General features: G+C 48.7%; 1 protein-coding gene across 1 annotated transcript; it reads right to left on the bottom strand.

Annotated features, from left to right (window-relative positions):
• Nucleotides 1–3,470: 3,470 nt before the first annotated feature.
• Nucleotides 3,471–8,672, bottom strand: LOC125551865 (SNF1-related protein kinase regulatory subunit beta-1-like). The gene is made up of 4 exons (XM_048715240.1): nt 8,280–8,672; nt 5,164–5,345; nt 4,628–4,790; nt 3,471–4,015 (listed from the first exon to the last, which is right to left on the bottom strand). The coding sequence occupies exons 1-4, from the start codon at nt 8,517–8,519 to the stop codon at nt 3,701–3,703; spliced, it is 900 nt and encodes a 299-aa protein (XP_048571197.1). The 5' UTR covers nt 8,520–8,672; the 3' UTR covers nt 3,471–3,700.
• Nucleotides 8,673–16,314: the final 7,642 nt, after the last annotated feature.

The raw sequence follows: 16,314 nt of genomic DNA, 5'->3' as shown, positions 1-16,314 counted from the left end.
CAATTTGTTGTGCTTTATCTGTAATAGCGTTGGCCTGCAACTGTGAAGCTTGCCACGATACGTTTGCCGATGTGGTTCCACCATAACAACCTGCGATCATTTTTTAGTAGTTGGTCAATGCATGGCAACTGTAGTTTGCACAACATGGCACATGTAGTTGTTCAACCATAGCACGCAGATTTGTTCACACTTGTCATCCATAGTTGTTTAGACATTGCAATCACATTTGATTACACATGGTAACTTCAATTGACTTGCCATAGCAACTGCAGTTGTCCAGACACGGCAACTGCAGCTATCCAGACACGGCAACTATGTTTTGCCAAGTCACCACGTAAACACCAACCTATGTTCCTTCACCGGATTCCCTGTCCACAAAATCACTTCATACGACTCACCTGTGTACGACGTTGATGGCAGGTACATGGTTGCCGCCTGTTGCCACTTGCTGCATGAAGGTCCTGCATTTTCCCATATAACTTGTAAGTCTTTGCCATCCTTGCAAGTTTAATTTCCTGGTCGCACCAGTATGTTTCTTTTTCGTATGCGTTACCTTAATTTGCCACGTTGGATACTTGAAGTTGGTTGCCCGCACCTCTGTCAGCGTTAGCGCCCTATGCCTGAACTTGCCATGGTATCCCCGTGTGTGTGGTTGGGTCATAAGAACCTGCGAAAAATGACATTGTAGGACATAAGTAGAATGCCATTTTCCTCGTCACAAACATGGCAACTGTCCCTTTTTTATCATGCATCATACCGATACTCGTGTACTGCTCTAGTAGTGGCAGTAATGGCCCTGCAGAAATGAGTTTATTGTACTCTGCTACATCCCAAGGGGGCGTTTCCGGCCTTTGAGAAAACCAAGGATCGGTGCCGTCTTCATGATTCATTTTTCCGCTTTTTCTGCCAGTGTGTTTTCGGTCACTGCATGAACAAGAATGCATCAATATCCGCAAAATGCATTCTTGCTGTTTGCACATACAAGATAACACGACAATCTTATCACATTTCTTGTGTAGACAACCAACACATCATGGCAAGTAGGACATGCACATTCATTCTATTTTCTAAAATCTGGATGCCACTTATCATTTTACACCGATGGCAACAGCTAAGATAATATGATGGCAAGCAACAACATAACATGGTGGCAGCTGACAACAAAGATAGGTGGCAACTAACATCAGATATTGGTGGCAATTAATTTTCTCCCTTCCTAGGCACCACCCAAATTCCTCCTTTCTTCCCCTAATTTTAGTGAATTCTATACATCCTTTTGAATCAACTACTCGCAACAACCCAACCCATAATTTTAGTTCAAATTTAGGATAGAACATGGCAGATTTGGCATATGTTGGTGGGCAGAGGGGGAATACACACAAATCCATGGTGTGTTTGCCATGACAATGTGGATCTAGTCGCCATCTTCGTGGGCAACGTGGAATTTCAATTTTCTGGATAGAAGAAGGACAAGAAACAGGAGGAGATCGGAGATCGACCTGTTAGCTCATCGGGGGGGGGGGGGGGGGGGGGGGGGGGGGGGGGGTGGGGGGTGGGGAGGCGCTATAGATCTGGTCTGGTTCCCATGGCAACTATAGAAGGAAGACGATGGTGGTTTGGGATCGAGAGGTAGGGGACGACGGCGCAGGTCGCACTGGGGTTCGAAAGCAGGCTGGTACGACGGGCGCGTTGGGTCGTGCGGGCAGCGCGGTCGATCGCCCGGACGTGTGGGCGATTCTGCCACACACCGGACGTGCGGGCTGTGGCTGCGTGCGCCCGGACGCCGTCGTGCGGGCGAGTTTGTCTCTGTGCCACACAGGGCGTGCGGCACAACCCCCCTATATGCCACACGTGTGGCAGTTATCGGCGTCCTTCTAATAAACATTTATAATAGATCCGGGCCCTTTTTTTTCTTTTTTTTGGCGAGAAAATTTTTCGCTCTATTCATCAACTGTTAAGGCCCTTTTCAAAAAAGAAAAAAAATAAGAAATGGTTTAAATCTTAACATGATAGAACTTTATTTTTTGAAACTTTAACATGATAGAACTTGGTATGTGCTTGTGGTTATGTACTGATCAAATTCTGCCACACGGTGATGTAATTTGCAACACTAGCACTCGGTTTGTGGAATCCGGTGGCATCATTGCGGGGCTTTTTTTGGTTGCAAGCTACTCTGCGGATGATTTTCCACGAAGCGATGCACGACAGTAATGTTTGTGGCGGACAAATCTATGGCCGGTATTGGACAAATCTAAGCGCTAGCCTCGGCGATCCAAAGTTGGCTACCGAGCTGCAGTAAAGCGCGTGGCCTACATGAAACATCCGAACAATCCCTGCCGTCAGGACTCGAGTGGATGGATCGAGGGTCCTGGGCAGAGTAGAGCAATAATTGACGCCTTGACTGTTGCTTCATGATGCTGCGCCGAGATTCTCGGTCAGGGAGCAGGATACGAGCACGACGGGGGCGGGACCTCTGGCGTCTGAGCACGCGGGACTCATGCATGCCTGGTCACTGTGCACTGCACGCCGAGGAGAGGACGTCCCCGCGGAGGCGGGGCGACACCGGTACACACAACACACGCGCGCAGGGAGCAGAGCCCGATCGATCGACGGTGACAGTGAGAGCGAGGAGCCGAAGGACGCGGCCGACCGAGCGCGTCCATTCAACTGGCGCCACAGCGGCCGAACCGAATCATGGTGAAAGAGATGGAGAGGACGGAGACAGAGGTCGCGTTGTGTGATTGTGTCATGTGTACTGGAGGAGGCTCGCAGGCGGGAAGGGGAGGCAGACATGCATCATTGATAGGCGTGCAGCCAGCCACTGCGGCGACGCTGCAAAGCCAGAATGATCCGTTCCAGTCGACTGGGTGCTGCCTGCCCCCCATCTAGTTACTTTTTTTACTGGAGCGAGCGATGCTGTGCCACTACTACCCATCCAACGTGGATGTCCCGTCACTTTCTCACCCTGGTTCAGTCGCAATGGAGGTGATACGAGGAAAGATTTCGCACTTCTTTACCCGCACATAATCCTTCTGCTCTTTGTGGCGCCAACTGTTCCCAGCCCCGACGCTATCAACACGAATGCCTTCTAGAATTTCCAGGTGATTTGAACAGCCTGCCACGCTTCTGCAGCAGCGACAGCAGAATGACACTTGTAAAACTTCGATCTGTCCACTGCTGTGTACAAGGTTCATGTTCTCCGCAACATCTGAACAAGCAAAGCAAACCAGTGCATAAAACAGTGGCAACGCAGAAACAATGGCAGCATGCAGCCTGAGAGCACAAGGTTGACAGATCCAAATCCGTAACTGGTAGCTTTGTATTATTACACAACACCATCATCACCACGAAAACACAATCAAGAATAAGGATCACAACATCTACCTCTGAAGCCTAGCGTTTCAGGTGATTCCCACTGTTCTCACTTCTCACTTTTCGGTGACAATTCTACACGTATCATTCCCGAGGGGTTGGAAACAACAACGACACAAGTATATGTATGAACTCACGACGATAAGGCCATCCGCCAAGAGGCATACAGAAGGGGAGCAATATCACGACTAGAAGCTCCTGCGAGTTATCGAAAATATTCCTGTACCTGAAGTGCTTTTACAGGGGGAGAGCACACGATGTTGCTGTTCGTTGCTGCTTTCGCGGTGAGTTGTCAAGCATTAGCTTCAACTTTCATGCGGTTGCTATGCTATCGTTCTATGGGCTTGTACAAGACGACCGTTACATATTTGGACTCAAATCTGTGGGTTACACCAAGAGCCACCAGCGGATGGGCACCCCAACCCTTCTCGATGAAAAGGTGGTTGAGGACGATGTGCTGGGGCCGTGCACATATTTCCTCTGAGTTCTGTGAGTTAAGAACGCCGAGGTGAAGCTGAGACGGAAGAGCAGGTGGCTCCTTCGCAAAGTCCTTTTCCTCGGGTGCCAGGAAACTGTAGCTAGATTCTGGAGATGGAGGAGCCTCAAATTCTGATACACTTTCAACACTTTCAGGAACAAAATCCTGCACGCATGAAAAGAAATTCCAAAATTTAAGAGGACAATGGAAGGGGCAATTTCAACATGAATATTTACAATTGGCTGAATGTAGCTATATTGCTTTCTTTAATCCCATAACTGCTCCAAATGTCATTATTAGTTTTGCTAATCCCAAGTTGACATCTAAGTTCCTTATAAGTCTCATATTGTTTATTACCAATAGTACGTAATTAATCGCCAAGAAAAATACGGAGTAGCAGCCAATGCAATAATTTCAATTCTTGAATTCAAGTACTCCATATCCATAAACAGATATTTAACCAGCATCGAACTTAAGGCAATAATCAACACCTATTAAATATAAGAATCAGTGCAATTAATACAGAACAGGTCCTTCCAGACAACTGTACAAACTCTTGTCGGTTTAATCATGGAGCGAACAGCCTCTCTAGTGCCTTCACATTTATTTATAACCTGATCTAAGAGCATAGGATGCATAACTTGAGTCAAGCTAAAACCAAGTGCGAGTCACGATAAGTTGCATAAAATATATTTGCATCTGATCAATTTGTTTCTTCGCAAGCATGTTGGTCAAGGAGGGAAAAAAAAGGTTTCATCCTTGAAGAAGAAAACTCACATGAACATCAAGAAGGTTAACAGCATTGCCCATGGCGTCAGTTTCACATGGAAGGTCAGGAAAACATCTTCTCTCTCCATCTACAACAAATCTATAACGATAAACTCCAGAAGGAAGGATCAACAGAAGAGAATGATCTTTTCCAGATTTCTGCATTGGTTTCCTGCGATGCACGTATGAACATCAGAATAAAAATTCCTGCATTCCAGAGTTACAGTTTTACTGATGAGGTCTTGCATTGAACACATACACGGTGTATTTCCATAAATTTTATTATTATCAGTCAAACCAACGAATGGCCAGTGGGTCCGTAATCAAGGATATAGTGTAATTAACGGACGCTGCTTCAGCACCGTAAAGGCACCTGCCTTTGGGTCCCTGACATGTGGGCCAGCCACCTGTTGGGCTCACATGTCATAGGCACCAAGGCAGGTGCCTTAAGGCACCAAAGCGCAGTCCGTGATTAACAGATCGTAAAAAAATGTATATCTGTTCATCATATGTGCAGTAGTTCCGGTTTTGCGTTAATCAGTTACCTTGATTTCCAGTTATCCCAGGATCCTTCAACAGATACATTCTTTCCTCCGAGAGTCCAAACAATCAAAGCAGGTATTTCCTTTTGAGGAGGGCCATCAAATTCTTCTTCTTGTTCATTCATCAGTATTTCATTGAACACTGGAGTTACATCAGCAGGTCTTTGCAATGGAGGTACAGGTGTCTGCAAAATTGTAGTAATCAATACAAAGAATGTTCTTGCTTCACACATTAAAGATACTAATCCTCTCTGAACAAACATATGACACAAAAGGATGCAAACATTTATATTAGATAGATGAAAATATTTTATCCTAAAAAAAGATAGATGAAAACGTTTGGAGTAGGGTAACACAGATAAGTAGAGATTATAAATGACAGATAACAAAACCCATCTTAGTCATTTAGCAAATCCCAGGATAAAATAATACTGATTACCATTAAGTTTTGAGACTCTATTGATATGCTTTATATACTAGTTAAGTAGTTACTGGCAACTGAAAGAAATACCTTACATCAGAAATGCTTGGTTTTCTTACCAAATGGCTCAGAATACACATATACACAATAAAGACATCAATAGTTAGCCTATGCGCAATAAAGACATCAACACTTACAAGATCTAGTAGTATCAGAATCAACTAAGTACTTGCATTTGTGTTAATATAACACTACTACGATGTATTGATCTAGCAAACCATGATCTAATATCTAGTCTCTGGCCTTCTATCATTTCAAAGTGCAAAACTAAGAAAGATTTTAGTCAATAGTCTCAGAAATCATATTGTAAACCATTAAGACTGGATCTTTTATATCACAACCCCGGACAATATAAATTGCCCAATATCTGTATCTGCCCTATACTTCAAAGTGCATAACTAAGAAAAGTTGTAGTCAGTAGTCGCAGTAATCCGTATTGTTAACCATGAAGAACAGATCTTTTAGATCAGTCACAGCATGACTACCAAAACCTAATATAGCTATTGTTGCGAACCTTGATTCACCACATGTCTACAACTTTTCTTAGTTATGCACTTTGAAGACTAGACCTTGATTCACCAAAACTAGCAAAGCTATTCCAAGGTTGGGATAGCTATTGTTGCGAACCTTGATTCACCCACAGCATGAAGACTAGACCTTGATTCACCAAAACTAGCAAAGCTATTCCAATATCTACGCGTTCTCTCTCCTAGATATAGCTATTGTTGCGAACCTTGATTCACCACGGGGTAACTACTGTGCTGTAGCCAGACGAGCATGGCTGTGACGGACTGGGTAGACATAGGTTTAAATGAGAGAATAACTTGAGGGTAGATTGATTGTTCTTGCCTGACTCCTTATATATCGTCTATTTTGCCTCTGGACCTTTTCTAATACGATTGGACTCCTTAGTCCCGAACTGCTATAGAAACTATGTATTGGCAACAACCTAAGAGATCCACACTTAGTCTTAATGCATAAAACATCCATTGTTTTGGTGTGTCTAAGGTTGTATCTAGGAGAGAACACACTTAGTCTTAATGCATATGTTGTATCTAACCTTGTTTTATAGCAATAAATGAATACATAAATATTTGACGCTCTGCATATTTCACTAGAATAAAATATTCCCTGTCATGTTTTATCCCTATGCTTATAATGCTTGCAGTTCGTCTAGATGCAACAGAATTTTCTCATTTCCATCTGTGCACCTACTGTGATTCATATGGTTCTACCAAGTAAAGGGAAAAATGATTTGGGTGCATGTTCAAGGTAAGAAAGGGCAAAAGGGTATTAACATGCAAATACACTGAAAACAGAAAAATGATAACATCATCATATTGTGCCATTCTGAAGCTAAGCAGGATAGTCATGCTGTAAGCCTCGATACACTCGTTTCATGGATTTGGATGTGTCCGCTTTACTAGTGACATCAACGGGAAAACTGATAAATTGAGCAGAGGCTGTGGCAACTACTAATTGCATATATTTAGTTGCTTCAATTATTTTCAGTTTAATCAATCCTTATGGCCATTACCCAAGAGAATGGAAAAAATCCTCACGCATTGTTACATCATATAGAATACTTGATGTCAATGCACCAGAAGAGATCTACATTCTGCAGACAGTGATAGCATAATCCCAGGATTGTAGCAGAAGGGTTGGTTCAGAAGTAATAGACAGTATGACACTGAGAAAAAAAATGAGAAGGTGACTGACATACCAATCCAATCTTCAGCCATAATAATAGAAAAATATATACATCAGGTCGCCGGCTCTAATTGAACAAATCAATCCTGTATTTTTCCTTTGAATGCTTAGGCACGACTTGAAGCACGACTGACTGTATATCAAGTATTAATTTCATTTTGAAAAGCATCTAAATTCATGGTCTGAAAACCAGTATCAGTGTCGATATGAACCAGAGCCCTAACAGAAAGCCTATAAATTCCTTGGACAGCCCAAACGGAGACATCATTCTCATGACTAACTTACACATCACCATTACAGTACCTAAAGTAACTATTGGGCAAGGGGCAAACGAAAATTCTAGAACTAACCAATCTGCTTCATGTTAAGTTTTAATCAGAACAGCAAAACCCATAAAAAGTCTGTACAATCAAACGACCATTCAACAGTTTGCACATAAAAGAACCACCCTATTTACTGTCCAAGTAGCATACTAGCTTATTCTGAAACGGTTTGCTGCTTAGGAGAAAACAATCAAGCTCGCACAAGCGACTGCCAAAGTGAAACTAGGCAAGATAAACACAACTGGTGTCTTCCTGCATTGTCATTACAATCAGTAATACTAAGATGAAGTAGCAGCAAGTAGGCTTGCGCTCCTTTGCTCTATTCTCGCGCAGGGATCAAACAGTTTATCCACAGCAAGGGCAGCATTAGCTAAAAGTGAATTTGGAGGATACCGAGCCATTTCCAGATCGCGACCACTCCTCACCTTGGGACCCTAGGCCAACCAACCAACCAACCAACCAACGAAATCAGTGGAACCTCCACATCTGGAGATCACATACAAGCACCAGCAGGGGGGAAACTAGGCATCCGAACCGAACCAAACTGTGTAGCAGTAGAGCGAGCATGGAAATGGAGAAGAGGGTGCGGGATCTGGTGATCTGACCTGGGGCACGAACATCCGCGGCGAGAGGGAGCGGCCGGGGCTCCCGGGCGGCGATCCGGGCCCGCCGCTGGCCCCCACGACGCCCACCGAGCACGCACGGCGCACGTGGTTGGCGCCTCCGCCGTAGGGAGGGAAGCCGCGGGCCGAGGAGTCGTCGCCTCCGTCCTCAACGTCGACGTCGGCGGCGTCGGCCTCCCCGGGCGCGGCGGCGTCCTCCTCCCTGCCGCTGGCGTTGCCCATGGCCTCCCTCCTCCTCCTCCTCCTCCTCCTCCCCCCGCCCCCGCGGCGGCGAAATCACGGAAGTGCCACTCACTGCGTTGTGGCGCTGCTGTTGCGCGAGGGGGCAAGGAAGACGAGCGAGAGAGAGAGGGGAAGGAAAGGGAGAGGGATGGCTGCGCCCGTTTGGTCGCGTAATTAAGCGCGTGCCGCTGCCTGCCCCTTGCCCGGGAAGCGTGGCGGCACCCGTGCACCCGGCGCTCGTGGGTTGCACCGTCACCGTCGCGTCGGCCCCACGTGGCCCGCCCGCCGGTCGGTGCAGGAGGGTGTAGCGCACGGAGGTCCGTGTTTGGTGATATGTACGTGACGTGGAGCGGGGCCCAGCCCTGGTCACGGTGCGCACGTTCGGACGGACGTTGGGTGAGGGAGAGAGAGGAGCCTGAACCTGCTGGGTCGGGCGCCGGCTCCGGGGACCGGAAATCCGGCATCCGTCGCTGCGATCTCATTGGCGTGTTGTCTCGCGAATCCTTTGCGTTGAAGAATGAGAATCGTGAAAGGGATGGATTCGTGTTGAGGAACATGGTAGGTGAAGGATTGGCCTTGTGGCGGTTGCCGTCGCGAGTATCACCCATATTCCAGTGTTTGTCGTGCCACTGCAGGAAATTTGGCAACACTGTCGTCGTTCATTTTATGTAGGCTGCGCCTCATCTAAGAGCTTGGATTAAGATTTTCGTCGAGACTACGTACGAAGTTGACGGGAAATGAAAGCGGGTCCACCACGTTTCTCTCTCTAAGGGGCGACCGAGAGGCGATCGCTAGGCGATCGGGAGGCGGCGCCTAGGGTTAGGGTTTGAACGTAGGGTGGTGGTCATCTCCGGGCAGCGGGATCGCGGCGACGGCGCTGTGATCTCGGCTGGCTACGGCGCGGGTTTTCCTTCTCGAAGGCGAGGCAATGGCGTCTGCATCGAGCAAGGGAGGGGGTGTTCCCTCACAGGCGGCGACTCCGACGAAAAAGGATGTGGCGCCGGCGACAGGGCAGAACGCATCCGCGAAGAGGGGATCTCCGGGATCCCCGGCTGATGGCAAGGTGCCGGAGGAGGCCGCGACCCTGTCAGCGAAGATGGGAGGACTAGCGCTGACTGAAAAGGAGGCGGCTGGTTTCGTGTTCGACGAGCCGGGGCCAAGGAAGAAGCAGGACGTGAAGTGGGCGGTCGTGGGGAAATTGTTTTCGCCGCGTCCCTTGAACAGATATGCTTTTGAAAGAGCGATGCAGAGGGCATGGGGACTCTATCGAGAAGCCCAGTTTAAGGATTTGGGCGGCAATATCTTCATGATCAAGTTTGGAAGTGAGGGTGACTGGAAGCATGCCCTGAATAATGGCCCATGGCAGTTCGACTTCAACGTAGTGGTGCTGAAGGACTATGATGGTGTGACCAGGCCGTCTGAGATGATTTTCAACACAATTGACGTCTGGGTAAGGGTAGGTGATCTACCTTTGGACAAAAGAACCAAGGAGTTTGGAGAGGCTCTAGGAAATTGGCTGGGTAAAGTAGTTAAAGTGGATGTTGGGGAAGATGGGCTGACTAGAGGAACGGAGCTCAGGGTGAGGACCAAAATTGCAGTGCAGGATCCGTTGGTTCGCGGCTTCTACCTGAAGAAGAAACCGGATGATGAAGAGAAAACGTGGTTTGATTTTGCTTATGAGAAGGTTCCTCATTTTTGTTTTGATTGTGGAAGGCTTGTGCATGTAGATGGACTATGTGAACCACCAGTTGACCTGCTGTCCCACTGGGGAGAGTGGCTCCGTGCCTCACCAGGTAGGTCCTCGTCGGGTGCCCATGAAAAAAAGCAATGGAGGGGAAGCTCAAGCATGGGTTTTAGTAAGGAAAGTTCAAGGTCAAGTGGAGGAGAAAATGGCTCGAAAGGACAGGGCTTTGTCAGAGATCTTCCAACGTGTCAACCCCTCTATAGGGAGTACACACCCTCAGCTGACTCCCACACTGGTGGGGTGCAAAACAAAGGGAAGGAGCACGATGAAGTGATCAGCCCACAAAAATCGCACACTGGTGCAAGGGCCGAGAAGGAAAAGGATCTACGGGATGACTTAGAGGAAAGGAGAGAAAGGAATCTACACAATGAGCTGCACCAAAGGGTCAGAGAGGGAATCATCTCTCCGAAGAAGCATCAAGAGTTCAGTGGGAGGCAGCAAGTTCAGGGAGAGAGACCAAGTATGGGGCAGCAGAGGCGGCCGGGGTATTATGTTCGTAAACCAAGGAGGGATGATGGTACTGCCCGACAGCGGGAGAGCTACCAACAGTATGTGCCAAAAGAGAAAAAACGTTCATCAAAACAGATATGGGTAGCAAAAGGGGAAGGGGCCAGGAGGGAAGGAGCAGCTATGTTCTCTGGTGATAAACGATAGAAAGTGTCGTCGGTCTTTGAGCATATCGGTGATCATGGAGCTACATCGGCGGACCCCGAGTTCCGGGGCCGCCGGGACCAATGAATTTCTTGGCCTGGAACTGTCGGGGACTGGGGTTGGACCCGACGGTGGGCGAGCTTAGAGACCTGATACGGTCTTACAACCCAGCGGTGGTTTTTTTGAGCGAGACAAAAAAGAAGGCGAGAGCTATGGAAAAGTCAGATGGAGTTTGGGGTTTAGGAATGGTATAGCTGTGGACTGCATGGGCAAAAGTGGTGGCTTAGCTTTATGGTGGAGAGACACTATCCAGGTTAAAATCCGACCGTAGTGCCAATACTATATTGATGCGGAGATGTCACATGAGGGTAGAACCTTTAGGTTCACTGGAATCTATGGGGAACCTCATACGGAGCACCAGAATAAAACATGGGAAGCTTTACGTTATCTGAGGAGACAAGACAATTTACCTTGGCTTTGTGCGGGGGATTTTAATGAGATTCTTTTCCAAACAGAGCAGTGAGGTGGAAACTTAAGGTGTTTTAACCAAATGGAGGGGTTCAGAGAATGCCTGGCTGACTGCGGCTTGGCGGATTTGGGGTTTACCGGGTACCCGTTCACATGGGATAATAGGCAAGATGCTGAAGGAAATATACAAGTTCGTCTTGATCGAGCCACATGCGATGATGAGTTTCTTCAAGCATTCCCGGAGACTATGGTGGAACATGTTTTAACAGAAGAGTCAGACCATGCGGCACTTGTGATTAGAGCAGCAGTGTCACTGCACACAGCTAGGAGCAAGGACCCGAGGGGTTTTCGCTTTGAGGAAGCATGGACACGTCATGAGGGTTATGATGAGATGATTTCACGTGCATGGGAGGAAACCAATCAGCAGTTTGGGGAGACAGCGGACATGAGCACCAAACTGGGCGCGATGACCAAGGCCATGCAGAAATGGAGCAGGGAGGTGTTTGGCTCATTACGTAGACAGATTTCAAAGCTTAAGTTGCAACTGAAGGATGCCAAGGAAAGGTCGCTGCAGACCGGGTATTTTCAGGAGATTAAAGATATTGAAAGTCAGCTTCATGACCTGTATGAAAAAGAGGAAATATATTACCGGCAACGTTCCAGAATTGATTGGCTACAATGGGGAGATCAAAATACAAAGTATTTCCAAAATAGAGCTTCTCATAGAAGGAGAAAGAATACGGTCAAGGCGCTAATGAGGGATGATGGGACCAGATGTGTGACGGATGATGGGATGCGTGAGGTGGCTGCAAGCTTTTATGCTAACCTCTTCAGCACAGAGGGATCGGAAGCGGCGAGCTACTGTTGCAACATATCGACCCGATGGTCTCGGAGGAGATGAATGCAAAACTGACGGTGGGTATATCAGATGAGGAAATAGAGACCGCTCTATTCTAGATGGGTCCAACAAAAGCACCGGGGCCAGATGGTTTCCCGGCGTTGTTCTATCAACGACACTGGTCGTTGGCGAAGAGCGATGTTTGCGTGGCAGTGAAGAACTTTTTATATGGTGTTGCGGCGCCCGACAGCTTCAATGATACGGTGATTGTGATGATCCCTAAGGTAAACTCACCGGAGTTAATGTCACAATTCCGACCGATTAGCCTGTGTAATGTGTTGTATAAGATAGCTACGAAGGTGCTCGCAAACAGATTAAAAGTTATCCTCCCCGTGCTGATCTCGGAGGAGCAAAGTGCGTTTGTACCGGGACGACTCATCATGGACAATATATTGGTGGCGTATGAGTGTGTGCATGCTATCAGGAAGAGGAGTAGGAAGAAGCCACTCTGCGTGATCAAGTTGGATATGATGAAGGCGTACGATAGGGTGGAATGGTCTTTTTTGGAGAGAATGATGGAAAGGTTTGGCTTTGCTGCTGCGTGGGTACGAATGATTATGCAATATGTGACTTCAACAAGGTTCTCAGTGAAGCTTAATGGGGGAATCTCACGCACTTTTCTGCCCTTGAGGGGACTCCGACAAGGCGATCCACTGTCACCATATTTGTTTTTGTTCTGCGTGGAAGGTTTCTCAGCGTTGCTAAAAAATGCACAACAGATTGGTGACATTAAGGGGGTATCGTTTGGGAGCACTGGCCCCACGGTAACTCACCTGCTTTTCGCTGATAATAGCATTGTGTTTCTCGAGGGTTCCGAAAGTAACCTGGAGGCTCTCAAAACCATCTTGCATAATTATGAAGTAGCCTCTAGACAGAAGGTAAATATGCAAAAGTCATCCATCTTCTTTGGCAAGGGAAGTACAGAAGAGAATAAGGAGCATCTCAAGGAGATTATTGGGATCCAATCAGAGGCTTTGAGTGAAAAATACTTGGGTTTACCAATTGTGGTTGGAAGGTCCAAAGAAGGGACTTTTAAATATGTCCGGGAAAGTGCTAAGGGAAAGGTTACTGGGTACAAAGGGCAGGGTATGTCCAAGAAGGCTCGTGAGGTGCTGGTCAAGTCGGTGCTCCAATCTGTCCCTACGTTCACCATGAGCTGCTTCCAACTCACTAAGAAATTGTGCGGGAACCTGACATCTATCTCTTCAAACTTTTGGTGGGGTGAAGCAAATGGTGAAAAAAGGTGCATTGGATAGCCTGGAAGAAAATGTGCATGAGCAAACAAGATGGTGGAATGGGCTTCCGGGACATGGAGGCTTTCAATCAAGCGTTGCTTGCAAAGCAAGCTTGGAGGATTTTGCAAGTCCCTTCCTCCCTCTGTGCTTGGGTTCTCAAGTCCAGGTACTTCAAAGATGGATCAATACTTAATGCAACTTGCCCGAGTGGTGGGTCATATACTTTCCGTAGTATTGTGCATGGTAAGAACTTGTTGCTGGAAGGACTGATTTGGAGAGTGGGCGACGGTACACGAATCCGTATCCATCACGACAGCTGGATACCACGCAAAGGAAGCCTGAGGCCACTGGGCCAGGTATACGTACATGGCGTAACGCACGTGTGTGACCTGCTAAATGATACGGGGGACGCATGGGACAGAGACAAGCTTGAGATTATGTTCATGCCGGATGATATACAAGACATTCTCCAAATTTGTGTGGGTGGACAGGGATCGGAAGACTTCATGGCATGGAATTTTACCAAGAGTGGACAATTCTCGGTCAGATCTGCCTACCACCTCTGCATGGAAAAGAAACGGGCAAGAGCAGGACAGCCGGGCTCTTCATCGTCAGTGGCGAGTCATCGGGGTTGGCTTGCGCTGTGGGGATCCAATGCCCCTGGTAAGGAGCTGATTCACACTTGGAGATTGATCAAGAATGGTTTGGCCGTTGGGGTCGAGCTGCGCCGGCGACATATCAAGGAAGGAGTTTTTTGCCCAGCGTGTGGCAGAGAAGAGACGATGCATCATCGTTTTTGGTCCTGCTACCACTCGACTTTGTTTTGGAAGGAGATGGGCTCGGTATTGGGGGCGGGGGTGGCGATCCCACCTATATCGATGAGCACCCAGAGCTCACTCGCGTCGTGGATGCTACAATGGCTGACAGAGGCGGCGGAGGATGAAAAGGTCATGCTGATTAGGGGCCTCTATGCGTTGTGGTTAGCAAGAAACGACGCACGCGACGGAAAGAAGATAGAGAACCTAGAGCAGATTGCAAGGAGAGTGGCCACACTAATGAAGGAGTGGAAGACTGTTCATGGTGCACATGTTACAACAGGGAGTAACCAGCACCAAAAAGAAGAGATGGAAGCCTCCCCATCAAGGGTGGATGAAGGTCAATGTGGATGGAGCTAAGGCTCGAGCAGGACCGGGTGGTGGCGGAGGGGGGAGTAATATTCAGGGATGAAGCTGGTGCGTTCAGAGGGGCAGCAGCGGATTTCTTTCCAAATGTCTCCGAGCCGTTAGTCGCCGAGCTCCTAGCGTGTAGGAGAGCGGTTATGCTCGCACTACAACGAGGTATTCACATGCTGCACCTTGAGACAGATTGTGAGGTACTAGTCGGGATGATCAAGGAGCGGGAGAGGAACTTGTCATATGTAGGACAAGTGGTGGAGGAGGTGAAGGGACTGATCGCTATGTTGAATGAGTTCAAAATTACCTGGGTATGTAGGACAGCAAATGGAGCTGCTCATATGCTGGCGCGTGTAGGGGTTAGTAGTAGAGTTTCAGTAGTTTGGGATTCAGTCCCCCCTGATTGCATCCTTAACATTGTATCAGATGAGATTGCTATTTTAGTATAATAAAGTGGAGGTCTGAACTTAAAAAAAATAAGAGCTTGGATTTGCGTCGCCGAATTCTAAACTTTTTTTTGATGTAAGTAGGACGAGAGACGACCTAGCAACTATAGTTAATTAGTACAGTTATGTGCGCTCGCCGTGCCTTGACACGAAAATGGTACTAGTCCGCATCAACGTGCGATCCATCTCTACCAACACTACTCAGCTCCTTCTTCGAATCTTACCTCAAAAAAAACTTCTTAGGCCAACTCCATCACACGACCCCATCTTGTCCGGTCCCATCCATTTGGAACAAAAGGGACAAACAAGACGCCCTAGCGCGCGACGGCCCAGATTCATCTTATCCGTTTTGTGTCCGGACCGACCCATTTCAAGCGCAAACTTGCACCGGATTTGGATCGCGGCGGACACCAAACGGACGCGCGCCTCATCCGCGTCGGGGCCGCGTGGCAGGCGGCCACCTACCTCCCACCCGCCCACATCAATGCGCACGAGCGGGCGGCCCCACCTGTCATCCGCACATCGAAAGGTCGTCGTCCTTCTTTAAGTGGGAACCGTGGACCGGTCGTCGTCCACACTGCCCCACGCCACCCCGCAGCATCCTCGAAACCCGACAGCGCCAAACCCTAGCCCTAGCCCTCCCTTGTCCTCGAGCTCGCCGGCCAGCCACCTCGAAGCCATGGGCTTCTGGAACCGCAAGGGGAAGCACGACCGTGAGCCCGGCTCCTTCTCGGGGCGCCGCCGCGGCTCCTTAAGGAGGAGCCCGCGTCACCGCCGCGCTCCTCCCGTCGAGCCCCCCCGCCGGCCCCCTTCACCATCAACCCTAGGTCCGCCGGCGAGCGCGACCGGAAGTACCTCGCGGCGGACGTGTGCCGGCGGTACTGGGATACGAGGATGCCGGTCCCGTGGAGCGACGTCCACCTCCCCAATGGATGGCGCCTCAGCGCCAACCGTGTGCCGATCCCGCCGGTGCCGGCTAGCGGCCGTGCGCGCCGCGATGAGATCGAGTGCCGCCGCCTCCTCCTCCCCGATGACCTGTACTACGACGATAGGTACGCCCCCGACTCCGTGCTCTGGGACACATGGCTCCAGGACGAGCACGACACGCGCCGCGCGTCCTACTTCGCCGGCACGGTGTCGGGGCCGCGGCGGCCACGTCGAGAGGTGCACAGGCGTACGCG

This window comes from Triticum urartu, chromosome 4 (assembly GCF_003073215.2).
Source record: "Triticum urartu cultivar G1812 chromosome 4, Tu2.1, whole genome shotgun sequence".
Classification (NCBI taxonomy): domain Eukaryota; kingdom Viridiplantae; phylum Streptophyta; class Magnoliopsida; order Poales; family Poaceae; genus Triticum; species Triticum urartu.
Note: the sequence above shows the minus strand (reverse complement) of the source record. Positions and strands in the feature narration are given on the sequence as shown.

What these genes read in the sequence shown, in the direction of transcription:
- LOC125551865 (XM_048715240.1), bottom strand. Translation starts at nt 8,519, where the DNA reads ATGGGCAACGCCAGCGGCAGGGAGGAGGACGCCGCCGCGCCCGGGGAG. An exon ending in CGCGGATGTTCGTGCCCCAG is followed by an intron (nt 5,346 to 8,279) that starts GTCAGATCACCA and finishes ACAATTTTGCAG; the next exon opens with ACACCTGTACCTCCATTGCA. An exon ending in TGGGATAACTGGAAATCAAG is followed by an intron (nt 4,791 to 5,163) that starts GTAACTGATTAA and finishes CGTGCATCGCAG; the next exon opens with GAAACCAATGCAGAAATCTG.